Raw genomic sequence first — 17,630 nt, forward strand, 5'->3', positions numbered from 1 at the left:
GAGGGGAAAACTTTTGTAAGAATTAGGGATGTACCCCATTCATTTTCATAATAGAAACTGATTTTTAAAAACCAAACAAACAAATGAGAAACCAATGAAAACCGATTTCGTTTTCCCATTAGTTTTTCTATGGCAATACAAAGGAATGCAGAGGAGGCACTTTGCTTTGAGTACATTGGCTGGCACATCAGAAAAGTTACAAAAGTGAAAGTGGAAAGTCTGCAACAGTGACACATCTGAACAATGGGAAGTAACTAGTATATACCAATTTGTCTAAAATAGGCATCCTTTGTTTTATTTCGCTGAAAATTGGCTGGTCTATTGACCTGACATAGAAGAAGAATGCCTGAAAATTGCATGTCATTTGGATGTAAAACAAGGATGTTATGGGCAGGAGAAAACTGGCTGGTTTCCTATTAACATCAATGGAAAGCTGAAATGAATGGAAAAAACCTTCAATGAAATATGAAATAAATATAATTTGAATGAATGAAAATCTATACAAGGGATCTTAAAATGGAGACACTGGGTTTTTTTTTCTATCAAGCACACCTCTAGTAATAACCATGCCAGGAACCATTACCACATGACCTCAGGGATCCTGAGTTACCAGAATCGTATGGCAAGCATCCTTATGGCTGCAGCTCTCACACTGCTGATGTGATGTCAAAATAGGCCGTCAGCAGAATGCCATAACGATGTGACTGGCTTCTGTGACCATCACCAACATGTCTGTGGAAATTAGTCATTTTGGCTGATGCTGAAGTTCTAAAAGAATATTTTCTAAAAGTTCATGATAAAATATAGAATGTCCATCAACGGATAGGAGAACTAACAATGCATTTTAATATACCAGTCATAAACATATGTATTTGGATATAAGTCACAGCTGAGTTGCCTAAAGGTAAAGCTCAATTAAAAATTATGTGAATTTTGTTCAATCAGATTTGCAAATAAAGGAGGAGGAGGAGATTGGATTTATACCCTGCCCTTCACTCGGAGTCTCAGAGCAGTTTATAATCTTTTTTCCCTTCCCCTCCCCACAACAGATACCCTGCGAGGTAGGTGGGGCTGAGAGAGCTCTCAGAGAACTGCTCTTAAGAGAACAGCTCTGAGAGAACTTGTGACTGACTCAAGCCTGTTTGAATTCTCTACTGAGAGAGTTTGTGACTGACCCTAAATTACTCAGCAGGTGCATGTAGAGGAGTGGGGAATCAAACCTATATGTCATAGATGCTGACGGCAATGCTGATTCTGGGAGGGAGAGCAGAAAGGGTTGCATCAGTGCTTAGTTCTTGTGGCCCATTCTTACACACCCAGGGAAATGCTGATCACCACTTTGGGGGCAGGAATCAATTTTCTCCAGGTCAGCTTGGCCAGGGAGCCTGGAGTGGTTTTTGTTGTTGTTTTTGTTTTGGCCAATTTCTGGGCATGGAGCAGGGGTAACTAGGTGTGGAGAAGAGGTATTTGTGAATTTCCTGCATTGTGCAGGGTGTTAGACTTGGAGGTCTCTTCTTATTCTATGATTCTATGAAATACTTATCAACAAACCTATTATTTCCAATGTACCATAGAAATTTTTTTTTTGCAAATGAAACCTCCTTTTGCAGGAACATTTTCATCATGCTGAAAAGAAATATGTTAAAATACAGAGATATTTTCACAACTGATCACCATAACCTCATTAGATGCAAAATAGTATGACATGGGGAAGCAATAAATACTTGTTTTATGAGTGGAACTCAGTTCATGATTCTAAGTATAACCTTATCAATCAATATATTTATTACGATCATAGATCAGAATAAAACAAAAAGGTATCAATTGAGGAAAATAATATAAAACTAGATAAAATTCAATTTTCCCCTAAAATTGAATTTTTATCTAGTTTTATATTATTTCCCTCGATTGATACTTTTTTGTTTTATTCTGATCTATGATCGTAATATATTGATTGATTGTATAATCTTATGTAACATTAAGGTATATTCTTGAAAATATCATCAAATAACTGAATCAACACTAAGTCTGTAGTTACCTCAGAGCTCTTGTGAAGACAGAGACTGTATATGTGCCTGGGTGCCTTGAGTCTCTCACCATGAAGGCTCCTTCCTTAGCCTGAACACAAATGAAAAGAATTTGTAGGAATAAATGCAATGATTATGTAGCTTTGTCTCTACAAATAGTATCTTTAAAGTATGAAATCATTTCACATCAACTTGGAAAATATCACAGAGTGAGCCCTGAGTTACAAAACAAACTATTCTTTATAAGAGGAAGAAGCTCAGAAAGAAGAGGAAGATACACTCTTTAAAGTACTTTCCTTGCATTAAACACTTGATTTCTCTCTGATCTCAACAAGTACAGAATTCTTACATCTGGATCCCACATCTGGATTCCAACTTTTTTTAAAGGAACACATACATATAATTTTTCTTCTGTTTTATCCTCTCAACAACTGTGGAAGGTTGTTTAGGATAAAAATTAGTTACTGAATCTAACTCTTCTAGGTGGTACAAGTTCAGCACTCTGTACCTGGCTCTTTTAATCTGAAATCTACCAGGAGCCTAATTTCTTAATTACTAAACATCATTTAGCCAGTAGGATTTTGTTAAATACTGGGTTCGATACATATAAGTTCAAAACAGGAACATGCTTTATTGATAATTCCGGAACAAGACAAGATGGCAGGGCCGTGACCCCGCTTATATATATGCACAAAAACCATCCCCCAGATTCCCATACCAAACCACGGCAGTCAAGCATCACACCAGAACTGTTCATTGGTTCCCTATTAGCTTTGTTCAGAGTCCCCAGCGTTCCCATGGTAGCCCGGGCACGCATAAAAGCTACCCACCAAACATCGAGTCCAGTACATAATAGATTTGGAGTTCTGTTTCTGGTGTGCAATGATGCTGTAATATCTTCTGATAGCCAGCCCAGAACAATGGTAAACGTTGGTGAAATCATCCAGAAGTCTCTCTCAGGTTTCAGAAGAAGAAATTGCTTATGAGGGCTGGCATGATGTGGTAGTTAGAGTGTCAGATTAGGACCAGCAACAGCAGGTTCATATCCCGCACTCAGTCATAGAAGCTCTCCAGACACACTCCAGACTAATTTACCCCTCTCCCCCCCACACACAATTATTGTGAGGACTCAGTGGAGGAGGGGAGGAACAATATAAAAAGCCATTTTGGGTCCTTAATTAGGGATACAGATAATAAATAAACAAGATGAACCAAACATCACTTTTTGACTAGATGTCCCAAAATAATAAAGAAGAACCTTTGCAAATAGTGATTTGACAACCTTTGTAAAAAGCACGCTCAACTTTAAAGCCATCCAGCTTGTAATGCTAGTTTTTCCTCTTAGGTTGATCCTCTTTGTTCACTAACATACACTCGTCTAGCTCTAGTGAACAGACCACACTAAACATTAGAACAGGATTCATGCTTTGACACTGATGCTATAACTGCTGCTGATTTTTCATGTGCACTCAAAAAAAGCAGTGCAAAGAAAAATCAGTACAGACTTCTATTAAAGTTAAACTATGATTTGTACTCCTAAGCAAAACAAAGACAAACTTACTGGCCTTGTGACCATTTAGCTAAACTTTAAGAATTGAATACAAGATGATCTTTCCAAATATTTACCAGAATAGCTCGGGTTGGGCAAGGAGGGGGCTCAATCAGATGTGAGATACTTGTAACTGGATCTCTCCAAAATAATTATGGATTAAAGACCACAGTCCTGATTCAATTCTACCTCACTGTTTCCAGTATAAAACATAAGCCCACCAAATGACTATCAGCCAAGCACCTGTTAGGACAAAAACAATTCCCACCAGGGCCGGTATCCATTTGGGGTTGGGGATGGAAAGGAGAGATTTCTATCCTGGAAATGGTACAGAGGAAAGAATTAAACCCTAGCTGCCACCTTTTTGAAACTCAGTTTTCCTTGTACTGCAGAAGGTTTCCTCCTTCAGTGCTTTCCAGTATCAGCTGAAGTTTTTTTAAAAAAAATTCCAGAAGATTTTAAAAGTTTTTAACAGTTATTGTTATGAAAATTCAATATTATAAGCTGCTTTCAGTATTGTTAAATAAAAAGGCAGGGTACCAGGGTTCTAATAAATATACAAAAACTCTCCCTGCCATAGGGTTGCCAAGTCCAATTCAAGAAAAATCTGGGGACTTTGGGGGCGGAGCCAGGAGACTTAGGGAGTGGAGCCAGGAGACATTGGAGGTGGAGCCAGGAACAAGGGTGTGACAAGCATAATTGAACTCCAAGGGAGTTCTCGCCATCACATTTAAAGGGACAGCACACCTTTTTAAATGCCTTTCTTCCATAGGAAATAATTAAGGATAGGGGCACCATCTTTTGGGGCTCATAGAATTGGACCCTCTGGTCCAATCGTTTTGAAACTTGGGGGGGTATTTTGGGGAGAAGCACTAGATGCTATACGAAAAGTTTGGTGCCTCTACCTCAAAAAATAGCCCCCCCAGAGCCCCCAATACACTTGGATCAATTCCCCATTATCCCCTATGGGAATCATTCTCCATAGGGAATAATAGAGTGCCCAGTAGACATTTCCCTCCCCCCCACGCTTTCTAAAGCGGGGGGGGGGAGGGCCTCCAAACCAGGGAATCCCCTGCCCCCTTCCTCTCTCTCACACACAAATACTTACTAGATCTTATTCCTGCAGAACTTTACTTGCTGTGAAAACGAAAGCAAAAGAAAGGGAGGGGTCGTTCTCCATGGAAACTGTTACTAGCCCTTTCCCATGAAGCCCTTCCTGTTTCCTGCTCAGCCTTAAAGGCACACATTTTACAAATGGATCAGTTTGCAGGTTTCTAAACCTGCAGGAGCTCTACTACTACATGATGACTGTGGGGGTGGGGCTTCTCCCGCTGGCCAGCTGGCTGGGGGCGGGGAGAAGCCTGTAAAAACAGGGGATCCCCTGCTGGGCCCTGGGGATTGGGAAGCCTACACTGCCATGAACAGGGCGAGCAAAAAGATAAGGTTAGGGAATTCTGATAACATGCATTGGTGTGAGCAGAGGAATAATGAGGAGCAGGGCTTTTTTTGTACAAAAGGCCCAGCAGGAACTCATTTGCATATTAGGCCACATCCCCTGACACCAAGCCATCTGGAACTGCATTCTGGTCAAATAGGAGATTAGGAGATTCACATGACTTGAATTTTGATGGCAGCTTCTTCAATTATCATTCCATTCCTATACCCTACCACTGAAGTTCCATATAAATTAGAATGTGGTTGTCATCTTACCTCTTCCCTGAGCAGTGCTTCAGCCCTGGTTCGACTGATATTCTTGTTGTACCACCTGCAATGATACCAAAAGTCTTGGAGTGTGATCTTCAGGGATTTTTTAAAATACTTACTGGGGTTTTACTTATTTCCAGGGGTAGAATTCTAGCAGAAGCTTCTCTGCATATTAGGCCACACCCCCTGATGTAGCCAATCTTCCAAAAACTTACAAGGCTCTTTTTTGTAAGCTCTTGGAGAATTGGCTACACCAGGGGTGTGTGGCCTAATATGCAAAGGAGCTCCTGCTAGAATTCCACCCCTGCTTATTTCAAATAACTGCAAGCACCAGTCATTTTCAACTCTGGGGTGACGTTGCTTTCACAACTTTTTCACAGCAGACTTTTTACAGGGTGGTTTGCCATTGCCTTCCCCAGTCATCTACACTTTCCTCATTTTACCGACCTTGAATGGATGGAAGGCTGAGTCAACCTGGAGCCGGCTACCTGAACCAGTTTCCGCTGGGATTGAACTCAGGTCGTGAGCAGAGGGCTCTGACTGCAGTACTGCAGCTTTACCACTCTGCGCCATGGGGCTCTCTTCAAATAACTTATAGCCTGTTTTTCTACTTTTAAAAAGTCTCTAAGGCAGCATACAATAAAATCAAAAGAAAGCTAATATAAAACAACAAATAAAACAGACGTAAGGAGCAGGTATTATCAAATAAGTCAGTCAAACACCCACACACAAATACATCAGCAAAAGTTAGCAGTCACAAAAAACCCCTTGAGGAATAAAAGGTCTTACCTGGTGCCAAAATGAAATCAATGCAGATGTTTAATGAATCTGTCTAGGGTATACTGCACAAATGGAGCTCGACCTACTGAAAAAGCCCATTGTCTAGTCACCACCCAGTTACCATACAAACTTTTATTCTAGGTTTGTCTCCTGTTTCTTATTTCAAGGGACATTCTAAATATTTTTTTAAAAAAATGGAATTCATTTTGGAAAAAATGTGCCATAACTGAAAGAACTGTTATTCATTATGAGGAAACTGCATGGCTGTGACTACACACATTCACAGGAAAAGTGTAGTATAGTACCAAGTGATGTATGGAAATACTACCATTAACCAAGGCTTTTTTGTAGAAAAAGCTCAGCAAAAACTCATTTGCACATTAGGCCACACCCCCCGATGTCACCATTGTTTCACACAGGGCTTTTTTGTAGAAAAAGCCCATCAGGAAATCATTTGCATATTAGGCTACACCCCTTAACCCAGGCCAGCTGGAACTGCATTCCTGTGCATTCCTACTCAAAAAAAGCCCTGCTATTAACATTGCTATACAGTGTGATATCACTAGGCTTCAACTCAGCCCTGTAGCCAGGATTTGAAGAATTGGGGGGGCCTGATTTTTTTCAGGGGGCACATAGTGGCCCCAACCTCCATGGCCTTCTCTCCTACCACTGCTAAGGAGGAAAGCTGCCAGCTCACTGCCATACAGCCTCCCCCCTCCCCACAGCTGCCCCAAGGTGATCCCTTTCCACCCTTCTTCCAGCAGCTCTGGTGGGGAGCCACTCAGAGGTTTAGATACGTGCCGCACGGTCCCCTGCCCTTACCTGTAGCATGATCCAGTTAGACAAGCCCGGCGGGACAAGGGGGGTGGGGGTGGAAGGCGCCACCAAGTCGCAACTGACTTCTGGGGCTACAAGATCTCCAATTCGGATTTCTTCCTGTCGGAGGGCGAGCCGAGGCTGCCCAAGCGCAGCTCCCACCCTCGCTCAGGTGGCTAGTGAGACCAGGCCAGAAAACCCCTGCAGGCGAACATCACCTCTCCACTGATCCCCAGCCCCGGACTGCAGCCGGGACCTCCACTTGTGTACGCCAGTCTACCCTACCCTGCCCTGTCTGCAATGGAGCCATCCGCCCCCTACCCCCACCGCCCCACGTGAGGGCCAGAACGGCCTCTTCTTGCAGGCGCCCTCTAGACCAACATCAGCCCAATGTGGAGCTTAACTTTCAGTCCTGGGTGCTAAAAGTGCCCCGTTGTTTTTGCTTGCTGGGGGATCAGAGGTTTCTTCCAGCCCCTAAGCAAGCAGAAGCAACTCGGAGCTTAACTTTCAGTCCTGGGCACTTTGTTTCTGCTTGCTGAGGGGTCAGAGATTTCTTCCAGCCCCTAAGCAAGCAGAAGCAAGGTGGAGCTTAACTTTCAGTCCTGGGTTCCAAAAATGTCCTGTTGTTTGTGCTTGCTGAGGGGGTCAGAGTATTCTTCCAGCCCCTAAGCAAGCAGAAACAAGGTGGAGCTTAAGTTTCAGTCCTGGGAGCTGAAAGTGCCCTGCTGTTTCTGCTTGCTGGGGTCAGAGATTTCTTCCAGCCCCTAAGCAAGCAGAAGCAACAGGAAGCTTAACTTTTAGTCCTGAGCTCTGAAAGTGCCCCGTTGTTTCTGCTTGCTGAGGGGTCAGAGATTTCTTCCAGCCCCTAAGCAAGCAGAAGCAAGGTGGAGCTTAACTTTCAGTCCTGGGCACTGAAAGTGTCCCATTGTTTCTGCTTGCTGAGGAGTCAGAGATTTCTTCCAGCCCTAAGGAAGCAGAAGCAACAGGGAGCTTAAGTTTCAGTCCTGGGCTCTGAAAGTGCTCCGTTGTTTCTGCTTGCTGAGGGGTCAGAGAATTCTTCCGGTCCCTAAGCAAGCAGAAGCAACTGTGTATGATCACATCCCCTAAGCAAGCAGAAGCAACGGTGTATGAAGGCAGAATGGAGAAGGATGCAGCTGAGGCACTGGAGGCTGATTAGGGGCCCCAAGTCAGGGGGCTCAGCCTAGCAGTCAGGGGACTGTGCCCCCACAGGCCCCCTCGTAGCTAAGGGCCTGCTTCAACTGTGGTATTACTGGAGTCTACCTGAAGGTGGCCCTAACCTGAATAGCCCAAGCTAGTCCAATCTCATCAGATCTTGGAAGCTAAGCAGGGCTGGCCCTGGCTAGTATTTGGATGGGAGACCACCAAGGAATATCACAGTTGTGAGGCAGAGGCAGGGTTGTGAGGCAATGGCAAATCACCTCTGAATATCTTTTGCCTTATAAACCCTATTGGGTCACCTTAAGTCAACTGTGACTTAATGACGACAACAACAACAAGAAAAACCTGAGTGTTACTCAGGGTGTGAGGAGAGGGGACCTAGCAACTCTAACCCCTGATGTGTTCTTATTCCTGCCAACCATAAAATGTATGGCTACAGGTCTGATTTGATTCATAATTATTGATTTATTCCTACTCCTTTGAAACTTCAATCAATTTACTCTTCCATTTGGTGATCTTTGGGGGGAAATAACTACTGAATTCAATGACACTGCATTAAGTATAAAAGTCTTCCAACTAATGGTGGCCCTATGAGTTAATGGCCTCCAAAATGCCCTATTGTTAACATCCTTGCTCGAGTTTTGCACACTGAAGGCAATGGATCCTTAATTGAGTCAATCCATCTCATGTTGGGTCTTCCTTTACTCCTGCTGCCTTCAACTTTATTGTCTTTTCCAGCAACTCTTGTATAGCAGTTAAAGAAACAAAATAATCTTACTCATATATTTGCAGGTTTTCCAGTGATTTTCCCACCACGTAGCTGCTTGGTATGTATCCTTCGTGCCTTTAAAAATATGTTTTGATATTAGTTTATTAAAAACTCAAACATTTTCTAGCAAAAATAGGTTAAAATTCTCGATAATATACTTTCTCTAGCTATGCTATATGTGTCTCATGATGAATTAATGTTTCTTTTTATATAATAGGTATAACCTATTATTGCTTTTAACACCAAAGATCATAGAATCATAGAGTTGGAAGGGACTTCTAGGGTCATCTAGTCCAACCCATCAGTAGCTGTACTGACAACATGATGATGATGATGAACTATTCTCCTGTACTACTTTGCATCTTTATACTACTCTGCAATCACCTACTCTGGAACATGCCTTCTGTCTTTAAACATGCCTAGTTAAGATGGCATCAAAATCCATTTTTAATTCTCTTTTGCAAGGTTTATTATATAACTCATATCAGTGCTTCACTTGGTACCATGTAATGCATATTTTTCTCCACAATTGGCTGAAATGCATCAATGACTCTCATCCCCAGAAGTGAGTATACCTTCAACTGAGCATACACTGGTCCTTCATCCATTGATAGAGAAAATGGATATGAAAGTGTGCCATTAAAGACTGCCTCCTATCTGCAGACAATAAATGGTCTTAACTACTTACAAGTGTTGCATGCAACAGTGGTGGCTCTGGTGAAGATGCATATTTCCAAGCAAATCAGAAGAAGCATCTTTCACTCAGGCCCTTCTGAGACAATATAAACTTCCTTACAAATCTCTAGCATACCAAAGTGAAGGAGGCCTTGTAGATGCACTCTTTGTGACTGTATAAGGCACTTCAACACACAAAGTTAAATTTAAATGACTGCCTTCTCAAGACAGCTCCCTGTGCTGTCTGACAAATTACTTGTGAAACCTTCAGGAAGTGCAAGAATGTCTTTCAATGCAGAACATGGTTGGAAAGAAAAAATGGAAAATTCAGTGCATACATGGAAACATATGTATATACATAAGATTCTAGACTGAAGTCTCTAAGATATCATAATACATTTTGGATACAGTCAAAACATACTAATTCTCCTGGATTTTGTCTCAAAAAACATAATTTCATTTGCTCTATCTCTGTACCTTGATCCTCAATAAAGTGGATGTAAGTACAACTTCTGATAATTTTAATTTATAATTTTAAGAGTCTTTCTGACAGTCACAGCTGGAGAGAGAGAACAAATGAATCAGGTGTATGAATCCTAATATAGAAATTTTATATCTTTCCCACCAAGCTATTGGAAATGTTCTCATCTTGCTTGAACACCATCCTCTACAGGCAAATGATGTAAATTAATTATGATAGCTCCATTACTGAAATTCAGCTGTTAAACAATTTGAACAAGTGGATTATGGGCCCTACTGCAGAATCTGTAATAAAGATGAATGGCACCATAGTCTAGGAACGGTTCTGGAGGTCTAGTCAAGCAAAATAAGTAAGAAGTTCTAAGCTGGAAGAAACATACCAGCATCTACCTTCTTCATAATTCAAAGCAGAGTAGATGTTCAAAGAGATTGAGTGAAACTTTTTAAAGGATACTTACCCATTCTTATCCTGAACCAACCACCAGTGATCCTCAGAACTATCAATAACATAGTATTCTTCATTACACTGTAATGTTAGTTCCTGGGGATTCTGAGCTTGATAGTCATAAACAGCTATTACTAAAGATTCCTTGGAGTTTAAAAGCAATCTCTGTACAAAAAATAATAATAATAAACCAATCAAACACATTAAACAGAGCTACTGTAGTACAATAACATGAGAGCTTTCCCATATGGATCCCCCCGCCCCCACTGGTTCTGTTTAAGTTTATCCCTTGATCTCAGCATACTTTTTTGTGCCTTTTATTTTTCACATCTTTTTTTAAATCCCATTTCCCCCCAGTTCTTTGAAGACAATTTTACTCTGCATTCCCCCCCCCCCCACCCCCAGAAGCTGATTTTGAGACACTTTTTCCGTCACACATAATATTTCTGTTGGTTTTCTTTGTTCTGCCCACCCCCCACCCACCTCCAGCCCACTTTTTCAATGATTGGACTATGGTGGTCAAACCACTTTTTCTGCTTCCCTCCAAAGATGGGTGGCTTCATTTACTATTTTATTTTTAAACAAAAAATGGCACTAAAATATGCATATAACTCTAGAATGTTGTAACACTAAGCTTAAAACAAAGTTTGAGTCCAGTGGCACTTTTAAGACCAACAAGTTTAAATGGGTATGAGCTCAAGTGTGCATGCATACAAAAGCTTATACCCAAAATTAAATTTTGTTGGTCTTAAAAGTGCCACTGGACTCAAACTTTGTTCTGTTGCTTCAGACCAACACGGCTGCCCACCTGAAATAAACTTTAAAGTTCTCTGATTTCCAAGCTTTTATTTTTTTAAGTAAACCTCTAGCTCTTTCTGTCACAGAGATATGCCCTTTTCCTTTGAGAGGCTTACTTTAAAAACAACAACAACAACCCTGAACGCTGGGAAATCAGAGAACCTGCTAACCCTATTGTTACAATGTTGTATTCTGTGATACACTGATATTCTGTGTATGCTATGATACCACTGATGACAATACTGATGGAGACAGCACCTTCCCATTGAAAATCCTTATTATGAATGGACCTACAACAATAACAGAAGTTGTAGAAGCTATTTTAAAAATCAAACCAGGAAAAACTCATGGACCATATGGACTATTGAGTTTGTATTATAAGAGCCTTAAGGACAAGATTTTACAACCTTTACAAAATACAATGAATTCTATTTTACTGGAAGGAAAGATGCCAGAGATGTGGGGAAAGGCCAGTATAACATTAATATCTAAAGATAGAAAAGACTAATTTTGGCAAGAAATTATAGACCAATATCATTAGAACATAAGAACATAAGAGAAGCCATGTTAGATCAGGCCAATGGCCCATCCAGTCCAACACTCTGTCTAAACCCCTCTTGAAGGTGGCTATGCTTGTGGCCACCACCAGCTCCTGTGGCAGTGAATTCCACATGTTAATCACCCTTTGGGTGAAGAAGTACTTCCTTTTATCTGTTTTAACCTGTCTGCTCAGCAATTTCATCGAATGCCCACGTGAGAAAGGGAGAAAAGTACTTCTTTCTCTACTTTCTCCATCCCATGCATTATCTTGTAAACCTCTATCATGTCACCCCGCAGTCGATGTTTCTCCAAGCTAAAGAGTCCCAAGCGTTTCAACCTTTCTTCATAGGGAAAGTGTTCCAGCCCTTTAATCATTCTAGTTGCCCTTTTCTGGACTTTCTCCAATGCTATAATATCCTTTTTGAGGTACGGCGACCAGAACTGCACACAGTATTCCAAATGAGACCGCACCATCCATTTATACAGGGGCATTATGATACTGGCTGATTTGTTTTCAATTCCCTTCCTAATAATTCCCAGCATGGCGTTGGCCTTTTTTCTTGCAAACGCACACTGTCTTGACATTTTCAGTGAGTTATCTACCATGACCCCAAGATTCTCTCTTGGTCAGTCTCTGCCAGTTCACACCCCATCAACTTGTATTTGTACCTGGGATTCTTGGCCCCAATGTGCATTACTTTGCACTTGGCCACATTGAACCGCATCTGCCACGTTGATGCCCACTCACCCAGCCTCAACAGATCCCTTTGGAGTTCCTCACAATCCTCTCTGGTTCTCACCACCCTGAACAATTTAGTGTCATCCGCAAATTTGGCCACTCCCAACTCTAAATCTTTTATGAACAAGTTAAAGAGCATGGAGTCCAAGTTGGGCTATTATGGACTATCTAAACAATTTTTGCTCAATATGGAGCATAATCTGGTTAAACCCTTTCTTAAACAGAGGATCTTGGATGTTGAAAGACAGCATGATCTGAATCAGCTTAAAGGCTATTTACCAGGAATAGAGGAGTTACATAAAATAACACTGATGCCATACTAATACTTGCAAAATCTTGACAAAGCAGAGTATAGGAGAGCATTTACTCTTCTCAGATTTGATATGTTACCGTCAGCTATTATTGAAGGCAGATACACAGGACGATTATACGAGGAGAGACTGTGTATTTGTGGGGACAATAAACCGGAAGATAGGGAGCATGTACTATTCCAATGTAAATTATATCAGCATATTAGGGCCGAGTATATACTCCCGATCTGTGCCAGTGTCCCTGGAAGAAATATTAGATTTCAGCTAGACAGATTATTGGCTGATAGGAACAAAGGAACCACTTTATGTGTGGCAAAGTTTGCTTCGCGATCCATAAGTCTCCGGAAGCAATTCTTAAGGGGAATACCCAATTGAACGCCTTGGTTCTGGAATTTAATCAGTGTTTTGGGGAGGAAATTATATTTTATACTGTCTATGTTTTATTCTCATTATAGTATTGCCTAATTATATTTTATACTGTGTATGTTTTATTCCCATTTTACTATTGCCTGACTGTATCTTATTAAGTTATTTGTATTTAATTGATTGGTCTTTGACCGTATTAAACTTTCATTCACATTCAAGAGCATGGGACCCAGAACCGAGCCCTGTGGCACCCCACTGCTTACCGTCCTCCACTGCGAAGACTGCCCATTTATACTCACTCTCTGCTTCCTATTACTCAGCCAGTTTTTGATCCACAAGAGGACCTGTCCTTTTACTCCATGACTCTCAAGCTTTCTAAGGTGCCTTTGATGAGGAACTTTATAAAAAGCTTTCTGGAAGTCAAGGTAAACAACACCTATCGGGTCTCCTTTGTCCACATGTTTGTTCACCCCCTTAAAGAAATGTAACAGGTTAGTGAGGCAAGATCTTCCCTTCCAGAACCCATGCTGAGTCTTCCTCAATAACCCGTGTTCATCAATGTGCCTACTCATTCTGTCCTTGATAATGCTTTCTATCAACTTTCCCAAAATTGAAGTCAGACTGACTAACCTGTAATTTCCCGGATCTCCTCTGGAACCCTTTTTAAAGATGGGGGTGACATTTGCTACCTTCCAGTCCTCAGGAACAGAGGCAGATTTCAATGAAAGTTTACAGATTTTTGTTAGAAGATCCACAAGTTCAACTTTGAGTTCCTTCAGAACTCTCAGATGTATGCCATCCGGACCCGGTGACTTATTAGTTTTTAATTTGTCTATCAGTTGTAGGACCTCCTCTTTTGTCACCTCAATCTGACTCAGGTCTTTCAACACCCCTTCCAAAATTAGTGGTTCTGGGGCGGGCAAAACGTTCTCATCTTCCACAGTGAAGATGGAGGCAAAAAATTCATTCAGCTTCTCAGCCATTTCCCTATCCTCCTTCAGTAATCCTTTTACCCCATGGTCATCCAAGGGCCCCACTGCCTCCCTGGCTGGTTTCCTACTTCTAATATATTTGAAGAAATTTTTATTGTTGGTCTTTATGTTTTTTGCAATATGCTCCTCATAGTCCCTTTTTGCCTGCCTGATCACAGTCTTGCATTTGATTTGCCACAGCCTGTGTTCCCTTTTACTAATTTCACTTGGACAGGTTTTCCACTGCTTAAAGGAGTCCTTCTTATCTTTTACAGCTTCCATTACTTTGTTTGTTAACCATGCAGGCCTTTTCTTATGCCTGTTTGTGCCTTTCCTAACTTGTAGTATGTATTTTATCTGAGCTTCAATTTAATAATTATTTAATATTGATCATGTTTTTTATAATGATTCTGGCTAAAAGCTTGAAAATGATTTATTCACGGAAATGAATGTGGATTTTTACTTAAAAGACAGCTGGAGGATAATGTTAGAACTGTTTGAGATATTTTGGAGTATTTGGGAAAACATAATGAAAAACAAGCCTCATTGATCTTTTTAGATGCAGACAAAGCATTTTTGTTCAAGATTTTGGAGAGAACTTTATAACATGGGTGAAATCAATTTTATTATTGATTGATTTATTGATTGATTTAGTGAACTTATATTTCACCCATTCCCATAATGGGCTCAGGGCAGATCACAGCATAAATTAGACAATAAAAACCTACAAGTCAAATTTAAAACGCTACAATAAAACTTCACAGACAGCACAAATAATTGTTAATGGAGATAACTAACCATGTGAGATTAAAAAAAGGAACAAGACAAGTTTGCCCACTGTTTCCTGTTTTGTATATTTTGGTTCTTGAAATATTGAATAGAGATATAAGACATGATGGAAGGGTTGGCATTGTAAAGATCAAAAAAGAGATTTACAAGCGAAGAGCCTTTGAAGATGATTTGATGTTATTTCTGGAAGGCTCTTTAAAGGGAATTTAGTTATTAATGGCTAAAGTGAAAGAATTTGATGCATTAGTGGGTTTTTAAAATTAATAAACAGAACATAAAGATGTTAAAAATATGAACATACAAGAGCAAATAGAACTGATAAATAAAATTGGTTTAAGGTAGAAAAGAAGGTAAAATATCTGGTTATTATGTTGACAAATATTAATTGTATGTTATTTTAAAATAATTATATTAAGACAGAATGAAGTTAAAAATTGTATGTTAAGATACCTGTTTTGAAAACTAATGTACCATTTAACAATGGCAGAAAGATACATCTAAATTTGTATGGCTAGAGAAAAAAGCTCAAGTTTATATAAGGTATTACAAGGTACAAAGGAAAGACGAACACTAGAGTTACCTGATTTGAAACTATACTATGATGCTTGTTGCTTATTTTGAATGAAAGTGTTATTGAAAGATAGAAGATTATTGGAGTTAGAAGGTAATGATTTGAGATTTGGAAGTCATGGTTATTAGTGGCATGAGAAAGCTACGGTTAATGTTGATTTTAAAAAACTCATTATGTTAGATGTGCTATTTTGAGAATATACAATACATATAAACCTACATAGGTTATCCCCCAAAACCATTTTGTGGCTTTCTAGACAAGACGCATTCTATAGATGAGAAATGATAACAAAGCATAAATGGCTAACATATTGTGACATATTAGATTTCTCTCAAGGGGATTGTAAAATGAAGTTAAGAGAAGATTTGATAACAGAAGAATATACTTGCCAATTTTTAAAATGAACTATTATCAGAAAGGTTTAAAGCAAATAAAAGAGCTCATGGTTTTGAATAATCTAAAACTGAATTTGAAACAGAATTATGTACAAATGACGAACATGTTATTGCTAAAACATATAAGCTCTTCAAATGTCTGCCCTCCCTCTGCATTTTGTTGAACCCTAAGATTTGACAAACTTTCTAATATTTCCCCCCACAAAAATGGAAATCTTCAGGACTTTTTTTGAGCAGGAACGCACAGAAACGCAGTTCCAGCTGGCTTGGTGTCAGGGGGTGTGGCCTAATATGTTAATGAATTTCTGCTGGGCTTTTTCTACCAAAAAAATCCTTGTTATATTCATCATGCCACTGTGGCCACATAGGAGAAAGTAGCTTAAAAAGTATGATGGGACTGGGAGTAAAGTTTTATTATGACAATTGTAATTCAAGAAGCATTTTAAGGTAGATGCTGAGCTGATATAATTTAGTACACCTTCTGGTGATAGCAGGGGTGTGTGACATATGCTAATGAGTTATACAAATGAGTTGTGCAAATAAGCTCCAGCACCTCTTTTTCTACAAAATGACCCCTGTGTGTTATACAGTGGGGGGGGGGGGGGATACAGGCCTGCTCCTGCCCATGTACATATGATATAAAGTAAATGAACTGGACCATAGACCGGGCTTTTTCTGAGCAGGAGCACACAGGAACGCAGTTCCGGCTGTCTTTGGCATCAGGGGGTGTGGCCTAATATTCTAATGAGCTTCTGCTGGGCTTTTTCTACAAAAAAGCCCTATATTAAACAATGGTGATGTCAGGGGGCGTGGCCTAATATGAAAATGAGTTCCTGCTGGGCTTTTCCTACAAAAAAGGTCCTGACCATAGATAATTTAAAGTAATGCATAATCTGATTATTTTGCATACAGTGAACTACACTAACAGCACTGGCAACAGAGTGCCAGCACAGTGTCCCAGCCACGGTGCTCCTCCCCACTCCTGCCCAGTGCACTCCTCCTTCCCCCACCCTCCCCCCCCCAGTGAGGGCAAGCTTGGCAGCAGCATTTGCAGAACATTCCCCACTACTGACCTTTGTAGCTCCACCTCCCCCACACTCTCTCTGCTTCTGGAAGCATAGACGCAGCACAGGAGGCGGAGCTACAGTGGTCAGCAGCGGGGCATGCTGTGTGAATGCTGCCACTGCCAAACTTCCTAAATTCCTTCACCGGGGCAAGGGTGGGAGGGACGGCTGAAACCAGCACCCTCCCCGCTGGGGTTGCCTAATGGATGTGCTGGCAGTGTACACTAAAAAGATATGGGGAAAAAGAAGGCATAATACATTAATATTCATTCCAGGATCTTTCCCAGTTTTTTTTTTCAGTGTGTTCTGAAAAGCAAACAGAAAAGATGAAGAAACAGCCCTGAATTGAATAGCCCAAGCAAGCCCAATCTCATCAGACCTCAGAAGCTGAACAAGGTTAACTATGGTTAATACTTGGATGGGAGATCGTCCTTGAAATACCCAGTCAGGAGGTGGGGGCAACCTTATTCAGCCAACTCCCTGAATATCCTCTAGGACCCCAGTAGGGGTCAGTCACCAGCAGTCAACATGACTTCCAGTTGCAGACACACAAAAATAGCCCCCACCTCCCCAAAAAAGATGAAGTAACAAACCGGTCATACTATATTTTTATCCTGAATGTAAATATTATAAAAATGAAAACAGTATCACAAACTGAAAGA

The 17,630-nt window shown here is 40.6% G+C and overlaps 1 protein-coding gene across 1 annotated transcript in view; it reads right to left on the bottom strand.

Moving 5' to 3' along the window:
• The window catches only part of ITK (IL2 inducible T cell kinase), a 78,262-nt gene that overhangs the window by 16,191 nt on the left and 44,441 nt on the right, over positions 1 to 17,630 (bottom strand). Inside the window, exons 6-9 of the mRNA XM_060238311.1 lie at positions 10,438 to 10,589; positions 8,834 to 8,899; positions 5,287 to 5,341; positions 2,039 to 2,118 (exon numbers count right to left, since the gene is read on the bottom strand). Coding sequence (XP_060094294.1) covers positions 2,039 to 2,118; positions 5,287 to 5,341; positions 8,834 to 8,899; positions 10,438 to 10,589 — 353 coding nt within the window. The remainder of the gene's footprint in view (positions 1 to 2,038; positions 2,119 to 5,286; positions 5,342 to 8,833; positions 8,900 to 10,437; positions 10,590 to 17,630) is intronic.

This window comes from Heteronotia binoei, chromosome 5 (assembly GCF_032191835.1).
Source record: "Heteronotia binoei isolate CCM8104 ecotype False Entrance Well chromosome 5, APGP_CSIRO_Hbin_v1, whole genome shotgun sequence".
NCBI classification, from domain to species: Eukaryota; Metazoa; Chordata; class Lepidosauria; order Squamata; family Gekkonidae; genus Heteronotia; species Heteronotia binoei.